The 13,242-nt window shown below is 46.0% G+C and overlaps 1 protein-coding gene across 18 annotated transcripts in view; it reads left to right on the forward strand.

Annotated features, from left to right (window-relative positions):
* The window catches only part of PTPRS (protein tyrosine phosphatase receptor type S), a 344,929-nt gene that overhangs the window by 303,847 nt on the left and 27,840 nt on the right, over positions 1–13,242 (forward strand). For all 18 annotated transcript variants that reach the window (XM_039366958.1, XM_039366982.1, XM_039366949.1 and 15 more), the window contains 3 exons: positions 2,299–2,422; positions 8,701–8,876; positions 12,528–12,647. In XM_039366958.1, the coding sequence (XP_039222892.1) occupies positions 2,299–2,422; positions 8,701–8,876; positions 12,528–12,647 (420 nt within the window). The remainder of the gene's footprint in view (positions 1–2,298; positions 2,423–8,700; positions 8,877–12,527; positions 12,648–13,242) is intronic.

Consider the following 13,242-nt stretch of genomic DNA (forward strand, 5'->3'; position numbering starts at 1 on the left):
AGGGCTCAATTGTTTCCACCAGGATCTTTTCACTGAAAACATATTTTCTCTTGACTAAGAAAACCTCCAAGCTCAGAGAGGACAAAGGACTGCATAAGAAGCAACCTAGAACTAAGGAGAAATTTCCTGACAGTGAGAACAATTAACCAGTGGAACAACCTGCCTCCAGAAGCTGTGAATGCTCCAACACTGGAAGTTTTTAAGAAGAGACTGGACAGCCATTTGTCTGAAATGGTATAGGGTTTCCTGCCTGAGCAGGGGGTTGGACTAGATGACCTCCAATGTCCCTTCCATTTTTATTATTATTATTATTAATAATAATAATAATAATAATATACACTGTCAGGAAGTTTCTCCTTAATTCCAGGTTGCTTCTCTCCTTGATCAGCTTCCAACCATTGTTTCTCGTTCTTCCCTCTGGTGCTTTGGTGAACTACCTGGCCCCCTCTTCTTTGTGGCAGCCCCCCAGATAACTGGAAGACTGCTATCATGTCTCCCCTATTTCTTCTTTCCTTTAGACTAGGCAAACCCATGTCCTGCAGCCGTTCTTCGTATGTTTTAGCCTCCAAGCCTTGGATCATCTTAGTTGCTCTTCTCTGAACTTTTTCCAAACTCTCAACATCTTTTTTGTGATATGGTGACCAAAATTAGCTGCAGTAATCCAGGTGTGGTCTTACTAGGGTTTTATAAAGCGGTACTAATACTCCACGTGATCTTGATTCTATGCCTCTTGTTTATGCAACCCAGGATTGTATTAGCTTAGGGCAGTGTTTCTCAACCTTGACAATTTTAAGGCATGTGGACTTCAACTCCCAGCAATTGCTGGCTGTGGAATTCTGGGAGTTGAAGTCCACATGCCTTAAAATTGTCAAGGTTGAGAAACACTGGCTTACGAGCTAGTAATAGCAGGGAAAACAAGGCGAGATCTGGAGAAAAACCTGGGCAAGCAGTATATTAAAAGCACTATTCATTACTCCTCCCCCCCCCCAGGGTCCATTTGAATCCCAGCCAATCCACAGGTGGCATAGTGTTTTGGTAACTGGCTCTGTTGGAACGCTCTTCTTTCCTTTCTCCCTGGCTCCAGGCTCAAACTGTCTCCTAGATAAGGGTGATGCATTCCTTCTCCTGGGAGGGAAGGACATAGTAGCAAGACAGTGCAAAGCATCCCCCCTCCCAACAGAATGGCAGGCCCCCAAAAATGGTTATGAAAGCACGGATACTATAAAAGGGAAAAACAATACCTTTCTTTGGGAACTTGACAGCCCCCCCAGACTGGAGATTTGGGACAATTTCTAGCATTTTTAGAAGGCACCGGATTGAAAAAACAAGCCCTTCACTCACGGGTAGGCAACCTTGACTCGTGGACTTCAACTCCCAGAATTCCTGAGCCAGCCACGCTGAGGGGAAATGGAGAGGTTTCCAAGCTGAGCCATGCCGGCTCAGGAATTCTGGGTGTTGAAGTCCACGAGTCATAGAAGAGCCAAGGTTGCCTATCCCTGACCTAGTAGGTAGGTAGGTAGGTAGGTAGGTAGGTAGGTAGGTAGGTAGGTAGGTAGGTAGGTAGGCAGACAGACAGACAGACAAACAGACAAACAGACCTAGATCAGGGGTAAACAACCTTGGCTCGTTTATGACTCGTGGACTTCAACTCCCAGAATTCCTGAGCCAGCCACGCTGAGGGGAAATGGAGAGGTTTCCAAATTGAGCCATGCTGGCTCAGGAATTCTGGGAGTTGAAGTCCACGAGTCATAAAAGAGCCGAGGTTGCCTACCCGTGACCCAGCCCATTGTCTGCAATGGCTCAGGTTGGAAACCTCTCCCTTTCCCCTCAGTGTGGCTGGCTCAGGAATTCTGGGAGTTGAAGTCCACGAGTCATAAAAGAGCCGAGGTTGCCTAGTTGCCTTAGCTTAACCATGAGTTTGAAGCGGGAACGGAATGTCTGTCAACTCTGCAAACGAAATTAGCTATTTTCTCTTCCTTTTCAGTTGCCACAGAACTGGGAGGGGGATGAGTGTTTTATCTTAGACTTAGACATAACAATAAGTTGTTCATGGGAACCAAGGTCATTGCTAACTGCATTTTGGCAGGCTGTAGTCTCCCTAGTTAATTGGGGAATGTGATTTATGGCTCACTGTTGGGAAGTTTAACTTTGTAACCTTTGGGGGGGTTGTTTCAGTTTTGGGTTCGTGCCGTTATTAGGTAGCCCAATAAAAATGTTCTTTAAGGAAATCCTCATCTCTCGGAACCATGACAATGTCATTGTGTCTTAATAAACCTTCTTTCTTCCTTTCTCTCCTAGTCCATCGATCCTGGGCAACAGTTCACGTGGGAACACTCCAACCTCGAGGTGAATAAGCCCAAAAACCGCTACGCCAACGTCATCGCCTACGATCATTCTCGCGTCATCCTCCTCCCGATCGAAGGTACCGAGAAAATTGGGGAGGGAGGAGAAATGGGTTGTGGGTTGACTTCCTCAAAAGTGGAGAGTCCCATTATAGTTTGGTTTTGTTTTTTTTTTGTGGTCAAGAATTTGCTGTACAAAGCTTAGATGAGTTCAAGTGGTCTTCTTGGTCTTCTCATCCGCCATGTTTAATCTACAATAATCCTTAGCGTAGGATAGCGTTGAGAGGGAGGGGATGGGAAGAGCTTGAGGCTTGGACTGTTGTGAGTTTGTATTCTTTACCACTGTATCATCCTGGTTCTGGGGGTTCATACTTTCCTCCACTAAAATTTCATCCTAGGAATAACAAGGTTGCAGCTGACTGACTCTTGACTTGGCTGCAGGTCAACGTTCCACTTCCCCATTATATACCAATCCTTTTACGGCTTGCTGACCTCTTAGCTTCTTAACAGAACATCAGAGTTGGAAGGGACCTAGGACAGTGGCCACGAACCTATGGCACGGGTGCCAGAGGCGGCACTCAGAGCCCTCTCTGTGGGCACGCGCGCCATTGCCCCAGTCCTAGGCCTTCAGCTGGGTTTTATAAAACCTTTTCGCTTTAGGCCTCCACCGCCATGTGCAAAAAAAAAAAAAAAAAAAGTTCAATCAGTCAATTTCAACTTCTCGCGGGAAAAAAAAAGATCTTGCAAAGTTGGAATTGATTGATTGAACTTTTTAGTCCCACCCAGTCTGCCTTTACCACCGCAGCCACGCCCACCCAATGGGCCACACCGAGCCAATGGGCCACACCCACCTGGCACCCGACAATGCATAAGTGGGTTTTGGGTTGCAGTTTGGGCACTCGGTCTCTAAAAGGTTTGCCATCGCTGCACTAGGAGGTCATCTAGTCCAACCTCCTGCTCAAGCAGGAGACCATATACCAGCCAGGACAAATGGCTGTCCAATCTCTTTTGAAAAACCTCCAGTGATGGAGCACCCAGAACTTCTGGTGGCAAGCCGTTCCACTGATTATATTATTCTCACTGTTTAGGAAATTCCTCCTCAGTTCTAGGTTGTTTCTCTCCTTGATGAGTTTCCATCCGTTGCTTCTTGTCCTGCCTTCAGCTGCGTTGGAGAGTAAGTTGACCCCCTCCTCTTTGTGGCAGCCTCTTAAATATTGAGCTATCTTACTAACTATCGGCGGGGCTGGACTAGATGACCTCCAAGGTCCCTTCAGACAAATGGTTGTCCACTCTCTTCTTGAAAAACCCTCCAGAGATGGAACAACAATTAACAACTTCTGGTTAATTGTTCTCAGAAAATTTCTCCATAGTTCTAGCTTGGCTCTCTTCTTGATTACTTTCTTCCACAACTCAATGCTCATCCATCCTTCCTATTTTGAACCATTACAGTAGGGGTCTTTTGAGGCCAACGTTGAACCAAAATTAGGGAGCAAAGTTTTGAATCCTTGAATAGATTCAAGACCGAGTGCTTTCACTTTAGGGAGTCAGCGTGGTTCTGCAATGATAAATCTCTTGGACAGACGCAGGATAATCAGAAATGTATTTCGGTATCCTTCCATAATGTCTTTGGCCTTGACTACACAGGCTGAGAATTCTAGAAATTGAAGTCCTACAGGTTGGGAAAGGCTGGGAATAGCTTTGTTCTTGGTGATTGTTTTGTGGTCCTTCAAGTCCTTCTTAACTCCATGTGGAGTTAAGGTCCATGTGGTTTCCTTGGCAACATTTTTAGAAGTGGCTTGCTACAAATAGCTTCTTCCAGCAATGAGCGGGAGGGTGTGTTTAAGGTTACACAGCTTCCAAATTCTCCACTACTGGCTGGAGAACCCAAGTCTTTCCTATTTACTACCTTGAGGACCATAACTGGCAATCTGGAATCACCCAACCCCGTTCCTGCTCCTAAATAGCCTCAGCAACAGGGGTCTTCAAACTTGGCCACTTTAAGACGTGTGGACTCCAACTCCCAGAATTCCTCAGCCAGCCCTGGGCTGGCTGAGGAATTCTGGGAGTTGGAGTCCACACATCTTAAAGTGGCCAGGTTTGAAGACCCCTGCTCAACAACAACCTGATGGAGTCTTCCTCTTCAATAGATTCTCCTTAATGCCGAAGCATTCCCCTTTATGGATTCTTCTGTGCCTCTTGACCGTTGTCTTTTCCTCTTGGTTAAGCGGTAACCACTTAGGAGGGACTTCTTTTTTTCAGACTGCAGCAGGAGCTGTTGGAAGGACTGTAAATGCTTTAATGGCAGTTCTCCCACTCTGAAAAGAAATAACAAATTAATCAGTTTGACTTAAAGGTACCATTGGGGATTCGCTGGAGGATGAATGAGTTTGAAGTTTTTCCAAAACCCAATGGCTTTCCCTGATTAAACTTCTTAGTGAGAATGAGGGCAAGAGGAGGAGGAAGAAGAAGAAGAAGAAGAAGAAGAAGAAGAAGAAGAAGAAGAAGAAGAAGAAGAAGAAGAAGAAGAAGAAGAAGAAGAAGAAGAGGAGGAGGAGGAGGAGGAGGATGAGGAGGAGGAGGAGGAGGAGGAGGAGGAGGAGGAGGAGGAGGAGGAAGAAGAAGAAGAAGAGGAAGAAGAAGAAGAAGAAGAAGAAGAAGAGGAAGAGGAAGAAGAAGAGGAAGAAGAAGAAGTAGTAGTAGTAGTAGTAGTAGTAGTAGTAGTAGTAGTAGCAGCAGCAGCATCTAGTCCAACCTCCTGCTCAGGGAGGAAACCCTATACCATTCGGACAAATGGCTGTCCAGTCTCTTCTTAAAAACTTCCAGTGTTGGAGCATTCACAGCTTCTGGAGGCAGGTTGTTCCACTGGCTAATTGTTCTAACTGTCAGGAAGTTTCTCCTTAGTTCTAGGTTGCTTCTCTCCTTGATGAGTTTCCATCCATTGCTTCTTGTCCTGCCTTCAGGCGCTTTGGAGAATAGCTTGACTCCCTCTTCTTTGGGGCAGCCCCTGAGATATTGGAACACTGCTATCATGTCCCCCCTCGTCCTTCACTTCATTAAACTAGACATACCCAATTCCAGCAACCGTTCCTCATATGTTTTAGCCTCCAGTCCCCTGATCCTCTTTGTTGCTCTTCTCTGCATTCTTTCTAGAGTCTCAACATCTTTTTTACATCGTGGGGACCAAAACTGGATGCAGGATTCCAAGTGTGGCCTTCCAAGGCATTTTAAATTGGTATTAACACTTCACATGATCTTGATTCTATCCCTCTGTTGATGCAGCCCAGCACCATGTTGGCCTTTTTGGCAGCTGCAGCACAGGGCTGGCTCATAATGTCTTGCTTAGTAACAGAATTGTTGGGCTCCATTGCGGTCGTTGATTGAGGATGACCTTTAATTCTATTTTTGGCAAGTTTCAAGGCCCCGCCTTGTGATTCTTCCGGCCACAGTGCGAAAAGGGGTTATTTCTGTGAACCAATTCTCTTTTTTCCAATGTTGAGATTTCTTTTTGACCGCCCAGTCCAAACCCTAAACCAGGGGTAGGTAACCTTGGCTCTTTTATGACTGGTGGACTTCAACTCCCAGAATTCCTGAGCCAGCCACGCTGAGGAGAAAGGGAGAGGTTTCCAAGCTGAGCCAGGCTGGCTCAGGAATTCTGGGAGTTGAAGTCCACGAGTCATAAAAGAGCCAAGGTTGCCTACCCCTGCCATAGGCAGACTTTGGAGTGCATGTGGCTGGGTGCACCACACCTTGGCGAATAAGTAAGAAGGTTGTATGAGGTTAGGCTACTGCAGGGGTCTTCAAACCTGGCCTTTTTATGACTCGTGGACTTCAACTCCCAGAATTCCTGAGCCAGCATGGCTCAGCTTGGAAACCTCTCCCTTTCCCCTCAGCGTGGCTGGCTTAGGAATTCTGTGAGTTGAAGTCCACAAGTCATAAATGAGCCAAGGTTGCCTACCCCTGATCTAGATCTGTCTGTCTGTCTATCTATCTATCTATCTATCTATCTATCTATCTATCTATCTATCTATCTATCTATCTATCTATCATCTAGGTGAGGCATAGGCAACCTTGGCTCTTTTATGACTCGTGGACTTCAACTCCCGGAATTCCTGAGCCAGCCATGCTGAGGGAAAGGGAGAGATTTCCAAGCTGAGCCATGCCGGCTCAGGAATTCTGGGAGTTGAAGTTCACAAGTCATAAAAGAGCCAAAGTTGCTACCCCTGCTATAGACCAACTCTACATCTGGTGGAACTATTGGTTTGTACCTTTAGAGGAGGGATCTTCAAACGTCACCCTTTTGTGACTTGTGGACTTCAACTCCCAGAATTCCAGAGCCAGCCATGCTGAGGAGAAATGGAGAAGTTTCCAAGCTGAGCCATGCTGGCTCAGGAATTCGGGGAGTTGAAGTCCACAAGTCTTAAAAGAGCCAAGGTTGCCTACCCCTGCCCTAAACAGATCCTACCATGCCTTGCGTAGCCTTCTGCACTACACGGAGAAAAACGTGCCATTTTTCCCAGAGGCATCAGGAAAAAAAGAAAAGGATTTTTTTCCCTTTGAATTGGGCAGCAGCGCATTCAGACATTCGGCCTCCCTTCCTCCTCCTCGGAGTAAAGCAGGCTCTTTAATTTAAAGATATGTCAGGTCACTGCCGCTAAGGCTGGGTTGCTGTGTTTTTCCCTGTTAGTGGAATATAGAAATCCTTTCGGGAAGGTGCCAAGGGGGACTTAATATGTAAGGTTGCTCTCCTTGCCGCTGCAGAGGTCAAACGGATAGGTATGGAGTTCAAAGAAATTACCCCGCACGGGCGGTGTCCAGAGAAAAATGTTACTCTTGGGGCGTTTTGCTCGGCCCTGCTTTCCGCAGACTGGCAGCTCGGAGCAGCTGTCCTTTCGGATGGCGGAGCTGAACTCCATAAAGCCAATAAGCGCCATTAAACCTTCCAAGGGCGAAGGGGAAAGAGGGCCTTGGACAAAATGGATTTTTTTTAATCTGTATCCCCTGCTCCTTTCAAAGGCCGGCTAGGGTCACGAACGGCCTCTTGCAGCTTAACCTCTTTTCGATTGCTTTGCTGCTCTCCGGGCGGGCAAGGTAATTTCAGGGACTCTGGGGTGGGGTAGGGAGGGGGAGAGGGAGGGGAAAAGGGGGGGAGGGAGGGGGAGCCTGCAAACGTTTGATTGCATTCCAGGGAGGGGAGTTTGCAGAGATGGTGCCCATCCTTTGCCGATTTGCTTAGTGGTGTTGCATTAGTGACATGAAAATTGAGGGAAGGGAAGGGAAGAAAGAAATAAATGGATGAGGGAAAGGAAGGGAGTAAATGAATGAGGGAAAGGAAGGGAAGGGAAGAAATAAATGCATGAGGGAAAGAAAGGGAGTAAATGGATGAGGGAAAGGAAGGGAAGAAAAGAGAAGGGAAGGAATAAATGGATGAGGGAAAGAAAGGGAGTAAATGGATGAGGGAAAGGAAGGGAAGGGAAGGGAAGGGAAGAAATAAATGGATGAGGGAAAGAAAGGGAGTAAATGGATGAGGGAAAGGAAGGGAAGAAAAGAGAAGGGAAGGAATAAATGGATGAGGGAAAGAAAGGGAATAAATGGATGAGGGAAAGGAAAGGAAGAAAAGAGAAGGGAAAGGAAAGGAAAAAGAAAAACAGAGCTGAAAGGGACCTTGGAGGTCTTCTAGTCCAACCCCCTGCTCAGGCAGGAAGCTCTACACCATTTCGGACAAATGGCTGTCCAGTCTCTTCTTAAAAACTTCCAGTGTTGGAGCATTCACCGCTTCTGGAGGCAGGTAGTTCCATTGGTTAATTGTTCTCATTGTTTAGGAAGTTTCTCCTTAGTTCTAGGTTGCTTCTCTTCTTGATGAGTTTCCACCCGTTGCTTCTTGTCCTGCCTTTGGGGGCTTTGGAGAATAGCTTGACTCCCTCTTCTTTGGGGCAGCCCCTGAGATATTGGAAGAAAGGAAAGGAAAGGAAAAAGGGAAAGAAAGGAAAGAAGGAAGGGAAGGAAAGGAAAAGAGGAAGGAAATGAAAGAGAGGAAAGGAAAGGAGGAAGGAAAGGATAGGAAAGGAAAAAGGAAGGAAAGGAAAGGAAAATTTCCTTTCCCCAACAAAAGACTCATGCAGACAATTATACAATACTTCTTTGGTTGACAACTGAAGGTGTGTCTGGAGCTCACAGAGTTTTTAAAACTTGGCAATATTTGCTTCAAGACTGTCTCCCTGTCTCTCTGCAGCTGCTGGTATGGAGAGGGTGGGGTTAATTGTGCAGCTCTCCAAAAGTCTGGGAATCGACCAAAGACATTGATTCCAACACGGCTCTCCTTTTTTTTTTTTTTTTTTTTTTTGGGCTGCTCCCCATGCAGGCATCCTAGGCAGCGACTACATTAACTCCAACTACATCGATGGGTACCGCAAGCAGAACGCCTACATTGCCACGCAGGGCCCTTTGCCGGAGACCTTCGGTGACTTCTGGCGGATGGTTTGGGAGCAGCGCTCCGCCACGGTGGTGATGATGACAAAGCTGGAGGAGAAATCCAGGGTGAGAAGAAAAAAATGCAGTCCATTCGACGGTGCTCCTGCCTCACTTATTGTGGAAAGTTAAGAACGGAGCGCCAAAGGTGGGGTCCTTGGTGCTCTCTGAGCTTGGTGGTTTCCTTGCAGATGTTTCATTACCCAACTAGGTAACCTCATCAGTGCTAGAATGAAGGGGGCTTTGTGGAGAGGGGGAGGGAGGGAGGGAGGGAGGAAGGAAGGAAGGAAGGGGAGTCTTTGTGCTCTCTGAGCTTGGTGGTTTCCTTGTAGACGTTTCATTACCCAACTAGGTAACATCATCAGTGCCAGAAGGGAGAAGGCTTTGTGGAGAGGGAGGGAGGGAGGGAGGGAGGGAGGGAGGAAGGAAGGAAGGAAGGAAGGAAGGAAGGAAGGAAGGAAGGAAGGAAGGAAGGAAGGAAGGAAGGAAGGAAGGAAGTGGAGTCTTGAAGCTCTCTGAGCTTGGTGGTTTCCTTGCAGACATTTCATTACCCAACTAGGTAACATCATCAGTGCCAGAAGGGAGAAGGCTTTGTGGAGAGGAGAAGAAGGGAGGGAGGGAGGGAGGGAGGGAGGAAGGAAGGAAGGTAGGAAGGGGAGTCTTGGTGCTCTCTGAGCTTGGTGGTTTCCTTGCAGACATTTCATTACCCAACTAGGTAACCTCATCAGTGCTAGAAGGGAGAAGGCTTTGTGGAGAGGGAGGGAGGGAGGGAGGGAGGGAGGAAGGAAGGAAGGAAGGAAGGAAGGAAGGAAGGAAGGAAGGAAGGAAGGAAGGAAGGAAGGGGGGTCTTGGTGCTTGCTGAGCTTGATGGTTTCCTTGCAGACATTTCATTACCCAACTAGGTAACCTCATCAGTGCTAGAAGGGAGGGGGCTTTGTGGAGAGGGAGGGAGGGAGGGAGGAAAGAAGGAAGGAAGGGGGGTCTTGGTGCTTGCTGAGCTTGGTGGTTTCCTTGTAGACATTTCATTACCCAACTAGGTAACATCATCAGTGCTAGAATGGGATGGGATTTGGGGGAGGAGGAATATGGGGTCTTTGTTGCTCTCTGAGCTGGGTCCTTTTCTTGCAGACATTTCATTACCCAACTAGATGCCCAAAGAAAGTGGGGTTTGAAGAGAGGAGGAAGAAGAGGGCAAGTTAAATCCAAAAATGCTACAGAATTCCTGGAAGCTTGGCCTTCAGACAAACTAGTGTTCAATAGAGACATATGGATAAACCACATTTACACACCATTCAAAGAGAATGATAAAAAAAGCTAAGAAGGAAATAAAAAGAGCAGGCCTCCCCAGCGTCCTACGCCCAGATAAGCAGAGATTGACACCAGACAAACAATAAGATAGAAATCCCCAAATCAAGGAACTAACCAAGGAGAAAACCTCAGCCCCGCCCGCATTGGCACCGTATATAAACAGGCATCAAACTCTTCACTCTCTCAAGCTGATGATGTTACCTAGTTGGGTAGAGAAACGTTTTCCAGAAAACAATCAGAGAGCACCAAAGACCTCACAGTTCAACCTTGAGCCACAAAGATTTTTCTCTATAGATAGCCAAATATTCCCTTCCAGTTTGGGGGAAAGCCGTTCAATACAACCAATGGCCTGTATTTTTTTTTATGTGTGTCCTATGTGTAATGCATGTAATAGGGCAGAGCTTTTGATCCTGCGGTTGTATTAACCATCTTTACTTTTTTAAAAAAAATTCTGCCATCTTCCCGCCCCCCAACATGGGGGCTGGGTTGCTGTCACCTTCCTTACTCCTTCTGTAAATGAAAAGCTTTTTCTGGTTTGAGGTTGAATTGATTGCTTGATAGCGCCTCATCTAGAGCAGGGATAGGCAACCTTGGACCTTTTATGACTCGTGGACTTCAACTCCCAGAATTCCTGAGCCAGCCACGCTGAGGGGAAAGGGAGAGGTTTCCAAGCTGAGCCATGCCAGCTCAGGAATTCTGGGAGTTGAAGTTCACCAGTCATAAAAGGGCCACGGTTGCCTACCCCTGGGCTAGACAGTCACTTGTCTGAGATGATAAGGGTCAGAGCTAGTCAACCTTGGCCCCTTCATGACTTGAGGACTTCAACTCCCAGAATTCCTGAGCCAGCATGGCTCAGCTTCGAAACCTCTCCCTTTCCCCTCAGCATTGCTGGCTGTGGAATTCTGGGAGTTGAAGTCCACATGCCTTAAAATTGTCAAGGTTGAGAAACACTGGTCTAGAGTATGTGTCAGTCATGATACTGATACGTTTTATATTTATGTTTTAAAAATATGTTTATATTTACTGCACTGTAATACATTTATTACATTGTCACCTTGCAGAGGCGAGACATACAGCGTTGAGAACTGTTAGTCATTAGGGCTGCCTCGAAGCTTAGTAAAATAATTAAAGTAAATAAGTTGATCCAATGAATGAGGGAAATTATGTTTTTTTCATGCGAGTGCTTAAAAAACTGCATCCCAACTTCTTTTCTTTTTCTCTCCCCTGTTGCCAAATTTTAACGGTTTGGTCTGTCCGTACGGATCCTTGTGATTTAATGACATTTTATAAATGAGGCAAATTGATCCGATCGTATTTCCAGTGGGACGGTACAGTTGTGTCATTAAAGATCGGAGGAGAATGGATGTCAGAATCAAAATTCAGTTCCCTGGCAATGAGATATAGAAACCACAAGGCCACTTGCACACTGCAATCTCAGGAATAATAATAATAATAATAATAATAATAATAATAATAATAATAATAATAATAATACTTCAGAATTCAAACAGACAAGCACCTGCAACATAACACCCCAGACTTAACAATTGTCGATAAGAAAGACAAAAAAGTCTGGATAGTGGATGTGGCAGTGCCGGGAGATAGCAGAATAGACGAGAAAGAACTGGAGAAGATAACAAAATACAAAGACCTACAAATAGAAATAGAAAGACTGTGGCAAAAGCAAGCAAGGGTAGTACCAATAGTCATAGGCTCCTTGGGTGCAATCCCAAAACAACTGGAGCACCACTTGAACACCATTGGCATTGACAAATTCGCTATTAGTCAATTGCAAAAGGCGGCCTTATTAGGAACTGCTTCCATCCTGCGACGATACCTGTAATACCATCAAACATCCACATCTGCCTATCCCAGGTCCTGGGTAAGGACTCGATAGGTAGACAAAATGCCAAATCCAGTCTGAACATCTGGCTGACTGTGCGATGATTGATAATAATAATAATAAAAAAGTTGGAAGGGACCTTGGAGGTCATCTAACCCAACCCCCTGCTCAGGCAGGAAACCCTACACCATTTCAGACAAATGGCTGTCCAGTCTCTTCTTAAAACTTCCAATTTTGGAGCATTCACCGTTTCTGGAGGCAGGTAGTTCCACTGGTTAATTGTTCTAACTGTCAGGAAGCAAAGATGACCTGAACTCAATTTATTTCAGTGCAGGCTTCAGGATTTCACAGTGCCAGATTTTAATTCCTTGTGACCCTTGGCATTTCTGCTTAGGAAAGGCAGACCGCTCCCAATTTGTCACCTCTAGTATTGTGGGTCAAACGTGAGCAAGTTCAGCTTCTCCTTCCATTTTGTGTTGACATTTCTTCGTCTTTCTTCAGCTTCACGTTTTGTCGCATGGAGCGAATGATATCATTACATTATCATTACCTGTGTTGGTTTTGTTCAGATCAAATGTGACCAGTACTGGCCAGGCCGAGGCACCGAGACTTACGGGATGATCCAAGTGACCTTGTTAGACACCATTGAGTTGGCCACATTCTGCGTCCGCACGTTTTCTCTGCATAAGGTGAGGACAAGGCCTCTTTCTTTTGGTACGTTCAGTATGGAAAAGAGAGGATGGCTCCCTTTAAGGATCTGGAAGACAGAATTCTTTGGAGCTGGGCTAACGGAGAGACCAGGAAGCAAGTAATTTAAAATACAAAGAAGTAGACTTCAGGAGAATGTTCTGAGGAGGATAAAGGCTGCCCGCCAATGGGCAAACTATGGGTAGTTCTCGACTTTACAACCAATTCGTATTGTGACCGTTCAAAGTTGCCCATTCTCAATTGTGGACGTAAGTCGAGGATTCCCTGTAAACTGCATAAAGCATCCAGGTGATCATTCATTGAAGCATCTCCAGAAAAGGAGAAGGAAACACCACCACCCAAGGCATCTCTTCCAGGTGTTACTGTTAGGGGGGACCTTTATTTATTTATTTATTTATTTATTTCCCCACCTTTATTATTGTACATATAACTCAAGGTGGCGAACGCATCCAACACACCTTCCTCCGCCTATTTTCTCCACAACAGCCCTGTGAGGTGGGTTGGACTGAGCAAGAGAGAGAGAGAGAGATAGACTGAGCCAAAGTCACCCAGCCGGCTTTTGTAATTAAGGCAGGA

Source organism: Crotalus tigris, unplaced genomic scaffold, assembly GCF_016545835.1.
Source record: "Crotalus tigris isolate CLP2741 ecotype Arizona unplaced genomic scaffold, ASM1654583v1 scf7180000017599.838750, whole genome shotgun sequence".
Classification (NCBI taxonomy): domain Eukaryota; kingdom Metazoa; phylum Chordata; class Lepidosauria; order Squamata; family Viperidae; genus Crotalus; species Crotalus tigris.